The sequence below is a fragment of the Bos taurus genome, chromosome 25 (assembly GCF_002263795.3).
Source record: "Bos taurus isolate L1 Dominette 01449 registration number 42190680 breed Hereford chromosome 25, ARS-UCD2.0, whole genome shotgun sequence".
NCBI lineage: Eukaryota > Metazoa > Chordata > Mammalia > Artiodactyla > Bovidae > Bos > Bos taurus.
The window spans coordinates 25822505-25845643 of NC_037352.1; the positions used below are offsets into that span (position 1 = coordinate 25822505).

At 47.9% G+C, this 23139-nt stretch overlaps 1 protein-coding gene and 1 pseudogene across 1 annotated transcript; one reads left to right on the forward strand and one right to left on the reverse strand.

Moving 5' to 3' along the window:
* The first annotated feature begins 15106 nt into the window (after positions 1-15106).
* LOC101905014 (proline-rich protein 13-like) lies at positions 15107-15734 on the forward strand. Its single transcript, XM_059881706.1, has one exon. It carries the CDS (start codon positions 15174-15176, stop codon positions 15717-15719), a length of 546 nt encoding a protein of 181 aa, XP_059737689.1. The 5' UTR covers positions 15107-15173; the 3' UTR covers positions 15720-15734.
* Positions 15735-17412: 1678 nt separating this feature from the next.
* Positions 17413-18958, reverse strand: LOC506285 (tetraspanin-3-like; annotated as a pseudogene).
* Between the last annotated feature and the right edge of the window lie 4181 nt (positions 18959-23139).

The window sequence follows — 23139 nt, forward strand, 5'->3', positions numbered from 1 at the left end:
ACAGCGAAGCAGGACTAGAACCGGTTCTGTGCCCGCCCTCCCCATCGGGGCCTTGCTGCCGCAGCCACCACCACCTCTACTGGGGGTGCTGGGACCCTTTGCCCCTTAGGAGAGGTGTTGGTCACAGATGTTTACCTCAGTTTATGTCACTGTCAAAGAACAAGTAAATAGCAAAAAAATGAATCACACCGTAGACCTGAAGACTTAGGAAAAAAAAAACCCTCGCGATTCTTCTGTGCAGGTGTTTGTCTGTGCGCACACGCGCGTGTGTCTCTGTCCCACCCTGGGCCGGCCAGGTCATCCCCGACCTCTGTCCCAGCCCCGCGCCCCCTACACTGCCCCCTGTCCTTCGGTGCTTCCCAGAGGCCCCTCGGAGCTGGCCTGTGGGGTGTGGCAACCCCCTGGGCAGGAGGCAGGGCCACAAGTTAGCTAAGCGTCTGCCACCAGGCCAGCTGAGCAGAGCCCTAAGGCTGCCAATGCTCCCCGGGCCCACACTGTGGCCGGTGGGACCATCCTGGTGGCTGGTGTCAGCATTCCAGCCTGACTCGGGGCCTGGGTGGGATCCCAGCCCCACAGCCCCAGACCCTCATGTTGCCACCGTCCTCCACCGTGTGTTTGTAAATAGTCTGGCATCCTTTGGCCCTGAGAAGGTTTTTAAATGTGTTATTTACTTCTCTAATCATGACAATTGCTATAAAATAAACAAAAGTTTAGAAAAATTACCACTGGGTGTCTTGTCTTGTCTCAGATAGGGCCTAGAGAGGGGGGTACACACAGTTAAGTAGAAACTGAAGACAACACATTGTTTAAGGTGGGGTCTGCAGAGTCCAAAGGCAGCTACCCCAGGCCTGTGACCTCTTGTGTGAGCTAGAGGAGGCCCCAGCCAGGGATGATGGAGCATGAAAGGAACAAGGACCCAGGTTTTGTGGGGGAGAACTAGGGAGCTTTCCCTGAACTGGACTCCAGCTTCAGCGTGGAGCCCTTCAGACTGGGCAGGAAATAGCGGCCAAAAAGCCCAGAGGAACAGAGTAGGCGATTCATCCAGCCGCCCAGCAGCAAATGTTTACCGTGTGCGTTCTGTGCACCTGGCTTCCTAGCGGGGCCTGGGGATGTGCCAGTAAACAGGACAGATGGGGCCCCGTCCTCGGGCAGCCAGTGATCTAATGATGTAGCAGACATCACCCACGTGGAAGGCTGGGGGCCATGAAATTACGTAACCGGGAAGCCGGGAAGCCGGTCAAGTTTGGAGGCGGCAGGAACTCCCCAAAGACGGAGACCAGAGGCTTCGGGAATTGTCTGGGTGGCGGGCACAGCGGGTGCAAAAAAGCTGATTGGATGAGGCTGCAGACTCGAGGCAGCAGGCAAATGGAAGTTCTAACGCAGGGGAGTCAGGCAGGCGAGGAGGAGTTTCATGATTCAACATTCATTCAGCAAATATTTATTAATTACGTACTCGTGACAGCAGAGCAGTTCTGTTGGCTCTTCCTTCAGCCACAGCTCTACCCAGAATCTGAGTGCGTGCACTGCCAGCAGGGAAACTGGCACCCCTCGTTAGCCTGGTGCCCCTCACTCACTTCCCGCTTCCTCTCCTGAGCCTCTTTAGGGTCTTATCAGGACAGCAGCCAGAGTGAGTCTGCACATAGGTGACACCTGTCATCCTGTTGGAAAGCCTACAAAAGCTCCCTGGATGTATGCATGCTAAGTCGCTTCAGTCATGTCCAACTCTTCGAAACTCTATGAACGGCAGCCCACCAGACTCCTCTGTCCATGGGATTCTCCAGGCAAGAATACTGGAGTGGGTTGCTGTGCCCTCCTCCAGGGGATCTTCCTGACCCAGGGATCAAACCTGTGTCTCCTGCATCTCCTGCATTAGCAGGGGATTCTTTACCATCAGCACCACCTGGGAAGCCCCAGAAAATCTCCCAGCTGCTGCTTCTAAGTCACTTCAGTCGTGTCCGACTCTGTGCGACGCCACAGATGGCAGCCCAACAGGTCCCCTGTCCCTGCGATTTTCCAGGCAAGAACACTGGAGTGGGTTGCCATTTCCTTCCCCAATGCATGAAAGTGAAAAGTGAAAGTGAATTCGCTCAGTTGTGTCCGACTCTTTGCGACCCCATGGACTGCAGCCTACCAGGCTCCTCCATCCATGGGATTTTCCAGGCAAGAGTACTGGAATGGGGTGCCATTGCCTTCTCCGAAAATCTCCCTACTTCACTCCAAATCAGAGCTGAAGTCCTTACAGTGGCCTTCAAAGGTCCCATTCCCTACTCCACGCCTGTGCCGCCTTCAGGCCCTGTTGGCCTCTAGGTCAGCCAAGTACACTCTACCATCAGGGCTTGTGACCTTGCCTTGGACTCTCCCAAATCTCCCTGCAGCTCCCCTTTCCCCTCCTTCAGGTCCCTGCTCCAATGTCAATGATCAGAGTCCACTTCCTGGAGGAGATGCTCCTCACCCTGCTTCATGCCCCACCATTCCCGATATCAAGTATTGGTTTGTTCTCCATTTCTCCCCACTAGAACATAAGTTCCATAAGAGCAGAGTCAGTATTTGGCAAACCGCTACTCCCCTTCCCACCCCCACCTGATGCCTAGTACAGAGCCTGGCACGTGACACTCCATAACAATTTGTCAACTGAATGAATGAATGCCTAATACTATTTTAGGGGCCGAGGATACAGCAATAAACAAGATATACAATCCATATCTCCTGAAGCTTACTTCCTAAAAACAGGCATTAAGTAGGTTACAAAACTATCTATGAAATTGAAAGGCATGGAGGTAAAAGAGAAAGGGGTAAATAAGTGGGAAAAAAGACTTCTTAATGGTCCAGTGGCTAGGACTCTGCACTCCCAATGCAGGGGGTCTGGGTTCAGTCCCTGGTTGGGGAACTAGATCCCAAATGCCACAACTAAAGAGTTTGCATGCTACAACCAAAGATTCCACAAGAGGCAACAAAGATGGAAGATCCCACAGCTAAGACCTGACACAGCCAAATAAATAAATAAAAACAAATCGTAAAAAACAGAGAGCGTGAGGGAGAAAGAAAAAATCCACCCAGACTAGATCAGATGGGGAAGGATTCCTACCCAAGAATTTTTTGAAAATGTCTGCTATCTGTTTGCAATGATAAGGGTGGATACCTGGGGGCGATAGTCCCTTATAAAACAGAACACTTTGGTGAATCAGTGGTAAAGAATCTGCCTGCTAATACAGGAGACATGGGTCAAGAAGATCCCCTGAAGGAAATGGCAACCCACTCCAGTATGCTTACCTGGAGAATGCCGTGGACAGAGGAGCCTGGTAGGCTACAGTCTGTGGGATTGCAAAAGAGTTGGACACGACTTAGCAACTAAACGACAACAACATGGGGATGGAAGGGAAATCTACAAATGTACAAACATCCCCTCTTTGTAACCCCCAATGTGTCAAGCCTGGCATGCTGCTGTTCATGGGGCTCCAAGGAGCAGAACAATGTGTCAGAGAATGCCAGGACTTACCACTAGGGGGCCCTGGTTTTCTGCGCTGTTGCTTCTGTCTGCCACTCAGTATCACTGCTGAACTCAGGCATCCTCCAGGTGATAAAAGTCATCGTCCTGCCAGGTCAAAGGGGCTTGACAAGAAGGATTTCCATAAAAACATTACACTGTTTCTGAACCCAACCAACCCCTGGAAATCCCTTGGATCCTTCTGGTTAGCCCAGGGCACAGCATATTCAAAAGCAGAGACATTACTTTGCCAACAAAGGTCCGTCTAGTCAAGGCTATGGTTTTTCCAGTGGTCATGTATGGATGTGAGAGTTGGACTATAAAGAAAGCTGAGCGCAGAAGAACTGATGCTTTTGAAGTCCTGGGTGTTCATTGGAAGGACTGATGTTGAGGCTGAAACTCCAATACTTTGGGCCACCTGATGCAAAGAGCTGACTCATTTGAAAAGACCCTGATGCTGGGAAAGATTGAAGGCAGGAGGAAAAGGGGACGACAGAGGATGAGATGGCTGGAAGGCATCACCAACTCAATGGACATGGGTTTGGGTGGACTCCGGGAGCTGGTGATGGACAAGGACACCTGCAGCTCATGGGGTCGAAAAGAGTCAGACATGACTGAGCGACTGAACTGAACTGAACCTCTCCTTGATCATGGAAAGTTTCTTCTCCAGAGCATTTAGTGTCCTTTTCTGCCCATAGTCCTCAGTCTAGATTAACTTAGTCCCTCAAAAGATTTCTTATGACACTGAGCTTCAGAAGAGAACAGATTTTATTCTTTGGTTCCTTTTTCCCCAAGGTACTCCTTGAACCCCAGGCAAAATTTCCCCAGTCCTCGCCTGTGACAGCTAAGGCTGCCAAGACAAGGAGCACTGGAGGGGGGCAACCTCAAAGCTCCCAGTATACCCTTCATGCCAGACAGTGGATGCCTACTCAACTTACATCACTCAGGAAGACAGTTCCCACACAGCATCTCTCTCTCAAAAATGTCAAGCCCTACCCAGCCATCTAGTGCCTGGATTGGGGTGGAAATGTGTGGGGGGGGAAAGCAAATTTGAGGTATTTACTAGAAGTTGAGGGGAGGAGAATATTCATTACCCAGCCTTGGGTTAACAGAGCTTTGGGGCAGTGGAGGAATTCAGGGGTTTCCATGTGGAACCAAAAGGGGAGAAAGAGGATGGTGGCTTCAGAGGCCGAGAGCACATGGGGACTGCCACAGAGTAGGCTGTATAATTAACATACTGTATTGTATACATGACGTTTGCCACAAAGGTATATCTTGTGTTCTCACCACATAAAATTTGAACTATGGGAGTTGAAGGATATATTCATTAGAATGATGGTGGTGATCATTTCGTAATATACACTTACATCAGAACATCAAGTTGTACACCGTACATGGCGCGTGGGTGCTCAGTCGTGTCCGACTCTTTGCGACCCCATGGACTGCAGCTCTCCAGGCTCCTCTGTCCATGGGATTTCCCAGGCAAGAATACTGGAGTCGGTTTGCCATTTCCTCCTCCAGGGGATCTTCCTGACTCAGGGATCAAACCCACGTCTCCTGCATTGGCAAGCAGATTCTTTACCACTAGCGCCACCTGGGAAGCCCCATTGTACACCCTAAATATAAGAATTTTATTTTGTCAATTAAACCTCAATAAAGCTAAGGAAAAAAAAGTAGTAAGCTAGGATGGCCTAACTCAAGAGACAGTGAGCCCTGGGACTTCCCTGGTGGTCCTGTGGCTAGGACTTTGGGCTTCCACTGCAGGGTATGTGGGTTCAATCCTTGGTCAGGCAACTAAAATCCCACATGCCAGGTGGTTCAACCAAAAAAAAAAAAGAGACAGTGAGCCCAAGTTGCGAATCCTCAGAAAGACCATGGAGGGGCTTGGTTATCCTTAGCATGTGGTGAGGGGCTCATGACATTTTATTTTGATGTTAAATGAAAATGGGGATGACTGCAGAAAGTAGAGGACTGGCAACTATAATTAATTACAGGTGTGATAAGGACCATGCGATGCTAAGAATAACAGAAGACTTAGTGGACATCTGCTATTTCCTGTTCAGCACGCATTTGCCCCTCTCTGGGTGACAGCAACCCAAGTTTCCCTTGCATGTTCTTGATCCTCGTGGTTCCGGTGGGGCTAACTCCACCCCTTGGCTCCATGGGGTGATCACATGACCCAGGTCTGGTCAAGCAGCATCTTCCTACCCATGAGCTACAGCGATTGGCTCAGGTTTACGGAACTGGTTTATACAGCCCAAGTTGTATAATTACATTTAGGCAGCTCCTGGCCCTTCTCCACACCTATTAGGGGGAAAAGTACGCTCTTTTCATTAGAGCTGTAACCTGTGAGATGTAAGCCTGGTGGCCATCATTGCCACCACTTGGGGAGATTCAGGTTAAGCATGAAACTGACACAGTGAGTGAAGCAGAGTTGAGACAAGGAGTGGTGGACTCTGATGACATTATTTGAGTACAAGGATCCATGACTGATCCATGGGCTTCCCAGGTGGCACCAGTGGTAAAGAACCTGCCTGGCAATGCAGGAGACATAAGAGACACAGGTTCAATACCTGGGTTGGGAAGATCCCCTGGAGGAGGAAATGGCAACCCACTCCAGTATTCTTGCCTGGAGAATCTCATAGACAGAGAAGCCTGGCGGGTTATGGTCCATAGGCTCACAAAGAGTCGGTCGGAGGAGCCTTCCAGGCTGCGATCCATAGGGTTGCAAAGAGTCGGATACAACTGAAGCAACTTAGTATGCTTCCATGACTGAAATTAGATCAAAATGGGGTTTGCAGTTACATGAGCCAATATATCCTATTTGAGTTTGTTGTCTGTCCCTTGCAAACAAAGAGCTCTAACTGGACTTCCCTGCGGGCCCAATGGTAAAGAACCCACCTTGCAATGCAAGGGGCACAGGTTCTATCTTTGGCCCGGGAAGATTCCATATGCCACAGGGCAACTAAGTCGGTGTGCTACAAATAAGACCCAATGCAGCCAAATAAGTTTAAAGAGAGAGAGAGAGAGAGCTCTGACTGGTAGGCAGAGAAACCTAATCTGTAAGACCCCTGAAACCACCAGTATCTATGGGGTCCTGTCCCACAGCAGCCACGGATCAACATAGGTAACATTGATTTCTAGAAGCCACTGAGCGCTTCTGGGTCTAGATTCTCACTTCTCATGCTGAGATTACCTGAGTGTTCATCAGGATCCATTTGATCCCGAATAACAGGTAAACGGGGCTTCCCTGGTGGCTTAGTGGTAAAGAATCTGCCTGCAATGCAGGAGACCCGGGTTCGATCCCTGGGTTGGGAAGATGCCCTGGAGAAGGGAATGGCAACCCACTCCAGTATTCTTGCATGGAGAATCCCATGGACAGAGGAGCCTGGCAAGGCCTACAGTCCACAGGGTCCCACAGAGTTGGACACGACTGAAGTGGCTAAGCAGCAGCAGCAGCAGCAGCAGAGCAGCTGGAATAGATAAACCAACACAGACTGGCTGATTTGAAACTGATTTGTAAAAGTGAAGCACAAATCAGGGGCAGCTTATGCAGAGGCTTCAATTTCAACACCGCGATGGATTTCCCTCTCCACCAGCTCGGCCCCTTCTGTGTCAACTTATTCCGGGACTTCTTCCTCTCTGCCGGTGGTGTAGGATGGCTGCCAGTCCCCCCAACCGGTGTCATCTCAGAGTGATTCCCAGCTGGAAAGAGTGCGATTCCCCTTCCTCTCAGTCTTGTCCTCGTTGGTGTCTGCGTTGTGTTTGGTTGGTCCTGAATGGATCCTGTATCACGGATGAGCCAATCACCAGTAGCCAGGGCAATTCAGTGCTCTGATTGGCTGACGCCTTGTCAGCTACTCCACCCCTGAGCAGGAGGCGGAACCTCACTCAGGGAACTGACAGAGAGGGTGTATTCTCCCGGGGAAAATTCAGATGGGGTGTGAGGGATGTATCCTTTGCCTTCAATCCTTCACCCTTTCTCCACCCACGTCCTTTGCCAGATTATTTTGCAGTGCCCTCCAACCACGGGCAGGATGACCTGCCCATTCTCTTGAATCTGGGATCAAAGCATATGACTTGAAGTCAATGGGGTATTAGCCCAGTGTGAGCCCAGGTGTGATCCTGAGGCTTGAAAGGGGGTTTGCTCCTGGGTGCTCAATGTCTCGTACCTTCTCCCGTTGCAACGAAACCATGTTTGTTTCTTCTTCATGGATCAGGGGATAACTGCCTTTGTATTCTTCCCTGTTTTTCTTTTTCTTTTTTTAAGTACTACTTCACAGTCTGTGTGGTTGCAAAGAGTTGGACACAACTCAGCGACTAAGCACAGCACAACACATGGAAGCCTGCAAACATCAGAATGTCATCTTTTATTTTTATTTTATCTTTCGGCTGTGCCACATGGCTTGCAGGATCCTAATTCCCCTATCACGGATCAAACCCAGTGAAAGCACAGAGTCCTAACTGCCGGACCACCAGGGAGTTTCACCCCCTATTTTTCTTTACTCCTTATCTGCATACGCATGTGTTTTTAAGGACTAGAAAGTATTGAAATAGTTATCTTCTTTAAGAATGGCCCTGTCCCTCCACTGGCAATGGAGGGGTCCACTGCCATGTTGGTGCCATAGCTGGTAACTTTATGGGTAGTCTCAAGCTGTCCCAAGTTGGGCCAGTTTGAGTCTTTCTCCCAGAGGTGTAGAATTGAAACTGAGAAGCCAATCAATACCTGCTTCAATATATCAATAAAATATGAGTGCGTAGAAGTCATGGGGCAGCTGTGTTTAATCTGAGCCTAGGGAAGCAGGAAGAGTCAATGTGTTGGTTAAACTGATGCTGTAACACGTGAAACTCTAAATCTCTGTGGCTTAACATCATAACTGATGTGGCAAACATTACATCTGCCTCACCCAACAGCCTGAAGCTGGTCTTCTGCATGGTGATTTAAGGACCTCTGTCTGTGGTTCTGGTCCCCCTGAGGCCTCAGTTGGGAGATGGCAAACAATTTAGAGAGAGGATAAATTCTCTCTCTTTGTCCCAGAAGTGGAACATACTTTCCACTCACATCCCATTGGCTGGAACTGGTCATATGACCACACCTAAAGATTCCCTGGAGAAGGAAATGGCAACTTACTCCAGTATTCTTGCTTGGAAAATTCCATGGACAGAGAAGCCTGGCGGGCTATAGTCCATAGGGTCGCAAAGAGTCAGACATGACTGAACAACTAAACAACATCTAACCATACGAGAGGCTGGAAAATAGATGCCCAAGAGAAAAGGAGCCACATTTCTCTGCTACAGAAGGACTAGAGAGAGAGAGCAAGAGGGAGGAAACTGATAGAGTAAAGCAGAGAGGAATGGCCAGAAATGATCATGAAGATAACTGGCTGGGTACTTACCAATTTTCTGGTTCTAAATTCCTACACTCTAATACTTTGGCCACCTGATGCGAAGAGCCGACTGAATGGAAAAGACCCTGATGCTGGGAAAGATTGAAGGAAGAGAAGGGGACAACAGAGGACAAGATGGTTGGATGGCATCACCGACTTGATGGACACGAGTTTGAGCAATCTCCAGGAGATGGTGAAGGACAAGGAACTAGGGGGAAGAAAAGTTGGCCTGGTCTATCAGTGATTCGCAAACTTGTGCATGAATAAGAATCACATGGCTGGCTGAAACACAGATTCCCAGGCTCCACCCCCAGAGTTTGGAGACAGGAGGTCAGGAGCAGGGCCAAAGAAGCTGCATCTCTAACAGGTTCCAGGTGCTCTGATGCTGCGGTCCCAAACCTCACCATGTGTAGCTGTTCTAGACTACCAGAGACTGAAAAAAATGCAACATGTAAATCTTACTGGGTCCTGATTTAAGAAATAAACATCTATAAACTCATTTGGGAAATAACTGGGTTCATTTGAATGTGGACTCAGTATTTTTGTAGCCATGGGTTCCGGGAAACAAACTCACTCAGAAGGACAAAGCAGATAGTGGAGTGCAGTTTTTTACACCAGCGGGCCCAAGACAGAGTCTCCTCTTAGCCAAGGACCCCGACCAGTTTTTGTGAAAACCTTATGTACCCTAAGTGTATAAGGTTCCCTGAAACTAGTCTGAACAAAGGAAAAAGAAAGATACAAAGTTAACCCACGATCATATGCCTTAAGCCTAGGTAGTTATCAGTGGACAATTATCAATAGGCCTGTGGTCATACCCCAATAAGCATAATAGAATGTATGATTCTATTCTTACACAGATAATTAGGGTATTCTTTTAGGTTATGGAGAGCCCTGGGGCTCTTCCTTCTGGGGGCCTGGTTTTCCAGGCGGTCTGTCGTTTCCATAGATACTGGGCATTAGCTCAAAGTCCAGAGTCTGGCCCAAGATGGAGTCCTGCTTTCAAGATAGGGCCTGTTCTGTTTCCTCCTTCAGTATTAGAAGATATTTGAGGATGACTGTTACTTTTCTTGGATATGATGAGGGCATGGGACTGTGAAGGAAGATGTCCCTATTTTTAGCAGATTCATGCTGAGGTCTTTAAGGGTAAAGTGCCGTGAGCTCTGGGCTTCCCAGTTGACACTAGTGGTGAAGAATCTGCCTGCCAATGAAGGGGATGTAAGAGACTCGGGTTCGATCCCTGGGTTGGAAAGATCCCTTGGAAGAGGGCATGGGATTGGGAAGTATTTTTGCTCCAGTATTATTTGCTCCAGTATTATTGCTCCAGTATTTTTGCCTGAAGAATCCCGTGGACGGAGGAGACTGGGAGCTACAATCCATAGGGTCGCAAAGAGACCGACTTGACCGAATTGACTTAGCATGCACGCACGTCATATTGCCCGCAACTAACTAAAATGTTTTAGCAAAATACACACACGTGGCCCAAGCAATAAAGCAATTATTGGTAATTATTGAATCAGACGATGAGTGATTGTTATACCACTCCTTCAGTTCCTCTGTGTTTGAATATTTGAAAAATAAAAAGCTGGGGAGAAGGTATGGCTGCTGCCTAATTGAGTAGAGGCTGCTCTTGTCAGCCCTTCTGGGTCATTTAAGGACCTTGGATTCCATCCTGAGTGCGTGAGGAAGCCCTGGAAGGTTTCAAGCAGGGTGTGACATGATCTGATTTTATTTTTTTTAATTTATAGTTTTAAAAAAAGATGTTTTCCTTTTGAGGCTTGGCAAAATGGATGACCTAGAAAATGGTTCATGGCCAAGCCCCAGAGAGCTGCCAGTCTGCACCAGGAAAGCATAATTATCAAATTATAAACCAGAAGACACCGCATGTGTTCATCATTCTGAATAAAACTAAACTGGGTTTAGGGTTTGGGTTCCCCAAAGCTGCATGAAAACAAAATCTCATAATCACTTACAGATAACTTATTATTAATAACACAGGGACTTCCCTGGGGGTCCAGTAGTTAAGCCTGGTGCCTCCACCTCTGAGAGTGCCGGTTCAATTTGTGGTTAGGGAACTAACAAGCCATGCAACACAGCCAAAACATAATAACAGGACTTCCCTGGTGGTTTCAGTGGTAACGAATCTGCCTGCCAAGGCAGGAGACACAGGTTCAGTGCCTGGTGCGGGAAGATCCTACGTGCCGTGGAGCAAGCAAGCCCTGCACCACAACCACTGAAACCCACGCTCTAGAGCCGGTGCTCCGCAGCAAGAGAAGCCACTGCAACGAGAAGCCCGAGCACTGCAGCTAGAGAAAACCCGTGAGCAGCAGCGAAGACCCTGTGCTGTCAAAAATAAATAAACAAACTATGGAAAAACAGAAAAACATATTGGGGCAGGGAGGAAAGATGTGGCTGAAAACTTCCTAAACTTGATGAGATTAATCTGTCCATCCAAGAATCTCAGCCAATGTTGCTAAGACATGTAAACTCCACTCAGTGCTGAGCCAAGTAGTAAATTATAATCACCTTCCCTTTCTGCGCTTTTGGTTTTCCAAAATTGTTAGTAATTTTCTTTCTTTTTCCCCCATTTGCTTAGAAAAAGCTATGCATGTATTAATTCAATCTCAGACTCTCCACCAGTTGTTTAAATTGTTTCTCAAGGTGTTCGGTTGGGTGAACTGGTTTACAAATCTAATCTTGAAGAAAAGCTCTGCTGGAGCCCCTTGCCCTGCTCCAAGGTGGACTGACCACTCGCTGAACCATGTCATGTCATCCTGGGGTCTGTCTTTCAATATTTCCCAGAGGAGTCCCTCCCCTCTTTCTATGTTGGAGCTCCTATTTCTATATTAAATTATGTTTATCCTCCTTGATTTCCTCTCTTGTTTTGGTGGAGCAAGTTCTTTTGCAGTTGCTCAATAAAGTTTGCATAAAATCTTGCAAAAATTGTTATGGGATGTTGCTAAATTGCTTTCTAAAAGAGCTGTTAACAGTTTGCATTTCCATCAGCAATATATGAACCCCAGACCCCTCCAGTTCTTTCACTTTTGCCTACCTGCTGGGTATAAATTGCCAGCTCATTGGAGCTTTAATTTGCCTTTCCCTGTTGCCTATGAGATTGAGCATTTTTAGTTTATGGATTTGCCATTTGGATTTGCTGTCTACCTATAAGGACTGTCTGTGCGGAACATGCCTGGACCATCTTTGCAAATACAAATCATCCCTTTTAAAAAAAAATAATTTTATTTATTTAATTTTGGCTGTGCTGGGTCTTCATTGCTGCTCAGGCTTTTCCCTAGTTGTGATGAGTAGGGGGCTACTCTCTACTGCGGTGTGCAGGCTTATTGCAGTGGCTTCTCTTGTTGCAGGGCACAGGCTCTAGGGCACTTGGGGTTCACTAGTTAGGGTGCACAGGCTTAGATGCTCTGAGGCATGTGGAATCTTCCTGCATCAGGGATTAAACCCCTGTCTCCTGCATTGCCAGGCAGATTGTTTACCCTGGAGCCATCAGAGAAGTCCCTAATTATTCTTTTAACTCTGCTGATGGTATCTTCCCATACCTTTCCCTCTAATTTTAACATAGAATCATCTAAAGATTTTTGGTGGCCTCTGGGCTTTTTGACTCAGTTTAAAAATATTTCCCCCAAGCCCTAGATTGTAAATCTAATTTCCTGAATTTTCCTCTAAGACTTTCTTCTGGCTACACTGGGTCTTTGTCGCTGCCCGCAGGCTTTCTCTAGCTGTGGCAAGCAGAGGCTACTCTCTCATTGCAGTGCTCGGGTTTCTCATTGCAGTGGCTTCTCTGGTTTCAGAGCACTGGCTCCGGGGCACGGAGGCCCCAGTAGTTGTGGCTCCTGCCCCACAGCATATAGAATCTTCCAGGACTAGGGCTCAAACTCATGTCCCCTGCATTGGCAGGAGGATTCTCAACCACTGGACCACCAAGGAAGTCCCTCTTCTAAGACTATTATTAAGATTTTAATTCACCTTTAATTTACTTTTGCCTATGATATGAGGGGATATTGATTCAATTTTATTTCTTTATTTCTTCCAAACAGCCAGTTGTGCTGGAACATATTACTATATAAACTGCCCTCTTCTGGTACTTCCTTGGTGTCCAGTGGTTAGGGCTCCGAGGTGCTACTGCAGGGGGCACAGGTTCGATTCCTGATGCCTGGTCAGAGAATTAGGATCCCCCAGGCCACCAGTGTGGGCCAAAAAAAAAAAGTTAAAAATAAATAAACTGCCCTCTCTGATTAATGTGAAGTTCCACTTTTGTAATGATTATTATAGATAACGGGATCCATTTCTGTGTTGTCTATTTAGTTGTTCTGGTTGCAGATTTTGACATGTTCCATGCCAGACCCATGTCCATCAAGTCAGTGATGCCATCCAGCCATCTCATCCTCTGTCGTCCCCTTCTCCTGCCCCCAATCCCTCCCAGCATCAGAGTCTTTTCCAATGAGTCAACTCTTTGCATGATGTGGCCAAAGTACTGGAGTTTCAGCTTCAGCATCATTCCCTCCAAAGAAATCCCAGGGTTGATATCCTTCAGAATGGACTGGTTGGATCTCCTTGCAGTCCAAGGGACTCTCAAGAGTCTTCTCCAACACCACAGTTCAAAAGCATCAATTCTTCGGTGCTTTGCCTTCTTCACAGTCCAACTCTCACATCCATACATGACCACTGGAAAAACCATAGCCTTGACTAGACGGACCTTTGTTGGCAAAGTAATGTCTCTGCTTTTCAATATTCTATCTAGATTGGTCATAACTTTCCTTCCAAGGAGTAAGCGTCTTTTAATTTCATGGCTGCAGTCACCATCTGCAGTGATTTTGGAGCCCCCAAAAATAAAGTCTGACACTGTTTCCACTGTTTCCCCATCTATTTCCTATGAAGTGATGGGACCAGATGCCATGATCTTCATTTTCTGAATGTTGGGCTTTAAGCCAAGTTTTTCACTCTCCACTTTCACTTTCATCAAGAGGCTTTTTAGTTCCTCTTCACTTTCTGCCATAAGGGTGGTGTCATCTGCATATCTGAGGTTATTGATATTTCTCCCGGCAATCTTGATTTCAGCTTGTGTTTCTTCCAGTCCAGCGTTTCTCATGATGTACTCTGCATATAAGTTAAATAAGCAGGGTGATAATATACAGCCTTGACATACTCCTTTCCCGATTTGGAACCAGTCTGTTGTTCCATGTCCAGTTCTAACTGTTGCTTCCTGACCTGCATACAGGTTTCTCAAGAGGCAGGTCAGGTGGTCTGGTATTCCCATCTCTTTCAGAATTTTCCACAGTTTCTTGTGATCCACACAGTCAAAGGCTTTGGCATAGTCAATAAAGCAGAAATAGATGTTTTTCTGGAACTCTCTTGCTTTTTCCATGATCCAGCGGATGTTGGCAATTTGATCTCTGATTCCTCTGCCTTTTCTAAAACCAGCTTGAACATCTGGAAGTTCACAGTTCACGTATTGCTGAAGCCTGGCCTGGAGAATTTTGAGCATTACTTTACTAGCATGTGAGATGAGTGCAATTGTGCAGTAGTTTGAGCATTCTTTGGCATTGCCTTTCTTTGGGATTGGAATGAAAACTGACCTTTTCCAATCCTGTGGCCACTGCTGAGTTTTCCAAATTTGCTGGCATATTGAGTGCAACACTTTCACAGCATCATCTTTCAGGATTTGAAATTGCTCAACTGGAATTCCATCACCTCCATTAGCTTTGTTCATAGTGATGCTTTCTAAGGCCCACTTGACTTCACATTCCAGGATGTCTGGCTCTAGGTCAGTGATCACATCAACTCCAGGAGTTGGTGATGGACAGGGAGGCCTGGGGTGCTGCGATTCATGGGGTCGCAAAGAGTCGGACACGACTGAGCGACTGAACTGAACTGATGTGAACTTCTGTAGTAAAGTTCATTATATCATGTTATCTAATTTTGAAAAGACCCATTTATATTTTAATGAGAGCTGCATGTGGGAGCATTCATATTTTCTGATGTTTTAAATAACCCTATTTTCTTAAAAAAAATAATAAATCATCCTATTTTCTGATGTTGCCTCTTTATTTTTCCTTCAAGACATTTTTTTCCTTCATAGAGATCCTACATCCTCTGATAATATAACTGTGAATGAAATATTTTCCTTTTTCTATTTCTACCAATAATTTTTTACAATAGCAAACTACCTCTTCTACAGTGAGCATTTCACGTTTTAAAATCCTGGTGTAGGATGTAAGGGTGACCGGACATCTAGATACCCCAGTCTCCTTCTTTCTCCATTCCTGGGCTGAAGGAAACATTTGAACATGTGGAATCCCAATGCCGGGCAGCCAGGACCATATCCACACCCCCCTAACGCTGGGTATCCTGGAGGTTGCAATCCTGCCCATCCACCACCTGCCAACCCTCCCTTTCCTCCAGGCCCCTTTCCCACTCCCCCAGGAGCACCCCAGGGGAATCCAGCCTTTCGCCCTGGTGGGCCCTGTCATCCTGTGCCACAGCCAGGATATCCAGGATGCCAGCCCTCAGGTCCCTACCCTCCTCCATACCCACCACCTGGCCCTGGCATGTGTCCTGTGAATCCATTGGTTCCGGGTATAGTAGGAACAGGAATAGTGATTGACAGGAAGGTGCACAAGAAAGTGAAGGAAGCTCATAAAAAGCCGCAGAAACACCATAAGCGTGGCAAGCATTCCTCCTCCTCCTCTTCCGCAGTGACTCTGACTGAATACAGGGCCTGGACCCTTCCCTCAAGTCCCTCCAGTTCAGCTCTCCCATCAAGCTTCAGATGCCATCTTTTACTGGGGGAAATTAACTCTTGCTACCCCTTCACCCCCACCCCTGCAATCTAATCCTCATTCTGCTGTGCAGCATTAACTGCAGCTAAGTCACTTCAGTCGTGTCCGACTCTGTGCGACCCCAGAGACGGCAGCCCATGAGGCTCCCCCGTCCCTGGGACTCTCCAGGCAAGAACACTGGAGTGGGTTGCCATTTCCTTCTCCAATGCATGAAAGTGAAAAGTGAAAGTGAATTCGCTCAGTCGTATCTGACTCTCAGCAACCCCATGGACTGCAGCTTACCAGGCTCCTCCATCCATGGGATTTTCCAGGCAAGAGTACTGGAGTGGGGTGCCATTGCCTTCTCCGGTGCAGCATTAACTAGCTAGGACAAATCGGAAAAGAATTGCCACGGGCTAAGAAAGGCTATCTTCTCACTGCTTGGATAGAACTTTTAGCTGATGAGTTTGACAGAACTGTTTTTTGAAGATGGTAAGATTTGAGCTAAATACTAAAGACAAGTCTAAGATCTGTAAAATGTGATTTTTTTTTTTTTACTTTCTTTTGTAATACTTATGATTGAGGAGATGCTGTGAACATTGAGTTATGGAAAGGAAAAATGACCCGTACCTTTCTTATAATTGTAGAATGCTGGCTCAGACGGTAAAGCGTCTGTCTACAATGCAGGAGACCTGGGTTCAATCCCTGGGTTGGGGAGATCACCTGGAGAAGGAAATGGCAATCCACTCCAGTACTATTGCCTGAAAAATCCCATGGACAGAGGAGCCTGGTAGGCTATAGCCCATGGGGTCGCAAAGAGTCGGACACGACTGAGTGACTTCAATTTCACTTTCGCTTTATTTCACTTTGGGTGATTTAGTGGCAAATAAACATTTCCCAGCAGGCAAAAAAAATAATAATGACAAAATCCTGGTGTATTTGATAGACTCTCCAAAATACTATTTTATTTTGATTTCAAGGGAATGGCTTTAGTATTTAGAATGATGTTTGCTGTCAATGTTTGGCAAAGAAAACTTATTTGCCATAAATAATAATAGTAGTTTTATTTCTTTTAATTTCTTTTTTTTTAGTAATTTTTTGAAGAAGCTATTGAATTTCTTCAACTGACTTTTCTACATCAATTGACATGATCACATTGTTACTTTCCTTTAATGTAATGTAAAAAATTACATTGATTGAAAGTCGCTCAGTTGTGTCCGAATTCTCCACGCCAGAATACTGGAGTGGGTAGCCTTTCCCTGCTTCATGGGATCTTCCCAACCTGGGGATTGAACCCAGATCTTCCACATTGCAGGCAGATTCTTTACCAGCTGAGCCACAAGGGAAGCCCAAGAATACTGAAGTGGCTAGCCTTTCCCTTCTCCATCGGATCTTCCTGACCCAGGAATCAAACCGGGGTCTCCTGCATTGAAGGCAGATTCTTTACCAACTGAGTTATTGATATTAAACCTGTCATATGTTCCTGAAATAAAGTTCTATCTTCTCAAATTATGTTATTCTTTTGATATATAATTTTATTTTGCTTCTTAGTTTTTTTTTTTTTTTGAGGGGGTGATACAGAGTTTATTGAATTAGATTTTTTTATTTACAACTGAGATCACATCTACATATTATTTTGCTAGTCTACATGGGTACATTAGTACATTATTTCTAACGAGTTTAGACTTACGATGAATGGGCTCAATCATACAAAAATACATGCACACACTCACACTGATTGTTTTAAAACAGTAGTGCATACGTTATACTCCTCCTATAAAGCTTTGATTAAAAACCGCTAGTTTCAAAGATCAGTCTGATTTTGAAGATGAACCAAGATACATGAGGTATGATTCTAAAATCTATCTTAGCCATTTTGTACAGTTGCTATCTTACTGGACTATAGTATATATTTTTAAAAAGGACACTGATAAGGGGCACTATCTGGTATTAACTTTAACCAGACAGCTGACTGCCTCCTCCTCCCCCCCAAAACCTTTGGCCAGGAGTTGTCCACTGTGAAGACTGAAAGGACCCGGTGATACTACAGCAGCAGTCCCATTATGCTCAGAGGCGACAGAAGCAGGGCCACGTCAACCTTTAATTCTACCACACTACGCAACTCACAAACGGTTCTGAGATTAGAACATTTACTGCCATACTCAAAACACTTACAGACACGGAGAGTCAGCTAGAACAGAGGGGAAAGAAAGTCATAGGTGGGTAGGTAAGAAGGTAGACAAATGAAGAGTCAAGCTGCTCCGTCCAACACCTGTGTATGTGTGCTTTAACTAAACGAACTCAGGAGACCAGTAGCAGTGGACCTGCTCAATTCCCCTTCCAAATCAGAAGAAGACTAAAAAGCTCAGGCTTGAGTTTTCTACTATGCATAGGCTCCGCCGATGATGAGGAGCTCATAAGCAGGATCTCTACTCCTTCTGCACAACACAATGCAGGCACACAGCATGCCCAGCAGCTGAATAGCTGCAAATGCCAATGCTGCCCAGATAACATGCATCATGATTTCTTGTAGCTTCTTCACAACTAGAGCCTCACACGCCTCAGCATAGAGATCAGAGCGGTGGGCCAGGCTGCTGTTACAGCTGCTGGCTGTCTCTCTGCAACAACTAAGAGGGACGCTCTGGTTTTTGGTTTCTTTGAACCAGTCTGTATTTTCCCAGTCTGAATAGTTGTGAATTCCACAACAGTGCAGCTGTCTCTGAACACAGTCAATGGCCCCGGCTAGCAGCATCAGGGTTGGTTCCATTGTAGGTCTTATACACCTTCTGAATGCTGCGATCAACTTCATTTTCCACCTTTGCTCTGTAAACATATCCCAAAACCACAACAACAACTTCTGTGACAAAACCCAAGAGTAGGATGATGACAAACGTGGCAAGTCCACAGCGGCTTTCCCGGATTGTGGCACAGCAACCAATTAGCCCAATAATGAAGACCAGGGCCCCGACAGCTATGATCACCACACCAGGGATGAGAGTGTACACATCTTCAAAGAAGTGGTCATAGTCGTCGCAAGTGATGAAGACATAGGCTCTGACATAGCATAAAATGCCAGCAGCTCCCCAGAAAATGAGGTTGAGAAACACCAGCATGGACTTGGAGGAGGTGAGGCCACACTGGTGCATGGTGCCGGCGGTCGGCTGCGGCCCTGCTCGGCGAGTGGGACGCGTTCACCCATCGAGGTGGCAATGGCCGCGGCGCCTCCCCACAGGGAACTGCACAGCCTTCGAGGCATTCACCGCAGCCCCTGGCACCGACGCGCACCCCAGCCCCAGCAAGCACCTCGCTCTGCTTGTTAGCTTTTTATTTATAAGGTTTGCATCCAAATTGTAGAGAGATTGGTCTACGATTTATTGGCTTGTGTTTTGTCTTTCTGTTTTTATTATTGGAATCTGTTTACTGGTTTACTATGTTCATCAGATTTTCATACTAATGTCATATTCCCTTCATAAAATAAAATGGAGCGTGTCCATCTTTTTCTATGACCTAGAATAGTTTAAGTAACACGGAAATTACCTTTAATTTCATCAATTTAAACTGTCTGATGACTCATCTTTGAAATTGCCAGGGCCTGGTGCCTTTACAAACAATTTTACACATACAAAAAAGGGAATGTAACATAAATGTTAAGTTTGGAGACAGAACGAAGACCCAAGAGCCAAGTTAAGGTACATTTATAAATTACTCATCACTGTTCCCAAGGTTCAGCGTGCGCACATTTGGCGGTGGGTTTCTGAGTTGTAAATAGATGTGTGTGAGGTTTAACCAAGACAAAGGCTGTGAGTGTCTGCAGATGTTCCAAAATGTGCCTCTTCCTTTTCCCCCTTGTCCCAAGCTCCCCCTGATGGAAGGCTGCACTTGTGCCCCATCTGCCCTTTGCTGTGAGGGGACCAGGGAGCCTTTGCAGGGCTCTGAGATGGAAAGTCCCCAATAAAAGCACAGCAGAAAGAGCTTAATGCTGGGAAGTGGATTTAATTAGCGTGATGTTACAGTGAGGAAACTGAGGCACAGAGAGGGGAAATCCCTTGCCCAAGTTCACCTGGCCACAAAGCAACGGCCCAAATCCAAACCTAGGTCTTTCCAACTCTGGGCCTCTCAGTCACAGGATCTATCCAGCCTCCAAACCCCAGAATCTGGGAGAAACCCCGGCCCTCCGTAGCCCACTGGACCCCCAGCTTCTTGGGAGGCACATGCATCATCACCGCTTGTGCCTTGGCACCTCCCGCACCTGGCCCCGCATGAGTCACTCACCCTAAGCCAGAGTGAAAGAAGCCACCCCCTCCCCCCACCCCCCCACAGAGGAGTGCATTTCGGGTTCTGTCTTAGTCACCAGGTCTCTGGTTCCCACCCCTCCCCCGACAGCCAGGAGCCTCTGCTTCCCCAGCTAGAGCCACCAGGGCCACCCCCAGTGGGTTCTGGTCCCAAGTGTAGTGGGGGCTCGGTGGTGGGGCTGGTGAGGCCAGGACCTGAGAGATGGGCAGGGTGGCTGGTGGGGGTGGGGGTGCACCAGGCTCTCTAACCACTCCTCACTTCCTTCCACCTAAGTGAAAGCAGTGAACCCACCAGGCAAACGCAGCCTCGGTGTTGATAACAGCTGGCACCTCTGGAGTGCTGACTTCAGCCAGGCTCTGTTCCAAGCCCTTTGCATCCATGAAGACATTTAGTCCTCATAAAAGCCCATGAGCTACTATGGTCCCTGTTTGATAGATGAGGCAACTGAGGCCCAGAGAGGGGAAGCGACTTGCCCAAGGTCACAGAGCCAGACAAGGACACAGGAGGGAATCCAACTCAGGTGGCCCATGGCCTGAGTCCAGGCACAGACTCTCTATACGATCCTGCCTCTTTGGCCTGCTGACTTTCCCTGGCCCTCCCTTCCATGCCCAGTGTTGGGCATCCGCACCAACACTGCCCAAGGGCCCAGCAAGGCTGGGTCTTTGCCCTGGGGCCTCATCCGGTTCTTTCAGCTCAGACCAGCCAGAGCCCCTGAGAATGGCCTGCAGCTTCCCCTCAGTGCCAGGCTGCTCAGCCTCCAGGCCTTTGCAGGGGGCTTCCTTTATTTGAATCACCTGCCTCCTTCTCTCCACTGGACCAGTTCCCTCTCTGGTACCTCTCAAGAGCAGGACACCTCCTCTGGGAAGCCCTCTGGGATACGCCCTTATAGAACTCCAAACTTCCCCTAGTGAGTCCCAAATGTGTCACGTTATTGCTGTGACCTTAGGCAAATTACTGAATCTCTCTAAGTCTCAGTTTACTCATCTACAAAATGGGGCCAACAACATCTCAAGGGGTTGTTCAAAGATGAAAAGATAAGCTGAGTAACTGGCTTAACGACAGGGCCTGGCCCACGGTGAATGCTCATTACAGCGGGCTCATTTTTATGGCGCTGATTTGTGGACACTGTGTTTGTGTTTGTCTCTCCCACTGGGCCGAGTGCATCGCAAGAGCAGAAATTCCAGAACCCAGCACAAGGCCCTCGCCGGAGGCCATCTCAACACTTATCTGATTTATTGGATGAATGACTGAGGTCCAGCTGCCTGGTGGTGAATGGCAGTTAGAGCCTGCCTCAACAGGCAGGCTGGGCTTCTGTTGCAAGGAGAGGGGGACTATCTCTTTCTGGGCCTCAGGCAAGTCACTTACGTTAACCTTTCAGTTACTCAGTGTCTCCACTGGCCATGTAGGGATAAACAGTCGTCGTACCTCCAAGGGCTCCAACCAGGATTAACAAATGGCTATTTATAAAGCACTTAAGGCAAGGCTGGCCACAGCAATGCTGCGTGAGGGTTATTGGAATAAAAATAAGCTGCTACATCCCCTTCAAGGGTCCACATTTGGCCAGCTCTCACTCCCTGCCCCTGCTACCTCAAGGTCTAGGACACAAGGCCCTTACTTTCTGGGTCCCTTACTCCTTCACGCCATGCCCTGGTTGATCCATCACCCTTAAGGCCCTGCTCCCAGCTGACCCTCCAACCCAGATCCGGGGCTGGGTGTCCTGCTCCACGCCAGGCGCTCCCTGCAGGAGCAAAAATCACAGAATCCTGGAGCAGATGAAAAAAGTAAAACTTTGTTTTCTGGACCTAATTTTCTTGACTTGGACCCTTCCCGCCCTCCCAAGCCCCACCCTCCGCATCACCTCTGACACCACAATGGAGACGGGATCAGGGAAATCCAGTGTAGACTGGTGACTTTCAATCACAGTGAAGACTGAGTCCCAGCCATTTTATGACAGTGGTCACGCGATTCTTACCCCATCATCTGCCTCTAGGCTGGGCCATGGCAACAGGGCCGGTGAGGGGTGGGTAGGAGACATAATGAAGCAGGGGGAGAGGACTGGTCGGGCTGAGCTGGGGCCTGGCTGGTGCTTCTGCCCCACCCCCTCCCACCTGCCCTGGGGAGAGGACGAGCAGGAACGCTGTGGTTTCCCCTACAGCTTCAAGGCTTTCTTCTTTGGGTTCACTGTTGCTGAGGCTTCTCAACCCTCTGCTCGATGCCTGGTTGGTACCAGCCCTTAGCTACACGGTCACATCACCTCCAAGAAGCAAGAGCCTCCCTGCTGGCAAGCACTCCAGCTGTTCATCCCAGCTTCCTCTGTGTCCCCCTGGGAGCCCGCAGAAAGTTCTGGAAGGTCTTTTCTGTAGGCATAGGCTGTGGGATACGCCCTCCCCCCAGAAATGCCCTCCTATTCCTTTCAAGCCCACGGTATACTTGTTAAATAATTCAAAGTTCAGAAAATCAATAATGCTTTTGTGTCAGTGTGGCCCAAATATGTTTTTATTTGCCACACCTGGCAGCACAACTCAGAGGGAAGGGACTGGATTTGTCTGGAAGGACCCAGCCCAGAAAATCCAATTGAGAAGGTTTCTGGTTTCCTTCTTTCTCAAAGACCCCAAACTCCTTGGGGGGGCTGCCTTTCCTTCCTTTCCTTCTGTCCTCTTCCCACTCAATCCTCGCCCCTGGACGGGTTCCCCAGGATAGGGAGGGAAGAACCCCCGCAAGGCTCCCCATCACCTCAAACTCTCCCTGTCCATCCCCTTTCTGGATCGGATACATTTCCTCACCTGCTGGCAAGGAGAAAACCTTTTCTCCCGCTTGGCCTCCCCTCCCCGATCCCTTCTGGGCCACACCTGGCACAGTCCTTTGAACTGGCAGTTTGGGCTCAGTCTCCATTCCCAGCTGCCTTTGTGTGTGTGTGGCGGGGGGGGGGGGTGGTGGTGGTAGAAAACAACACGCTGTCTGATGCCTCACATGAGCAGGCCACCACAAATCAACCCCTGCAATGCCTGCACACCATCCTGCTCTGCACACATCCTCCCCTCTGAGTCTCCCTACAACCTGCCCATTTGACAGATGAGGACACTGAGGCTCAGAGAAGTCAGGGCCTCGCCCCAGGTCACACAGCTGGTGAGTGGTGAGCCGAGGTCTCTTTCAAGGACTTCAGGGTTGCCCAGAGTGAGCTCTCACCTCCTTGGAGAGCTGG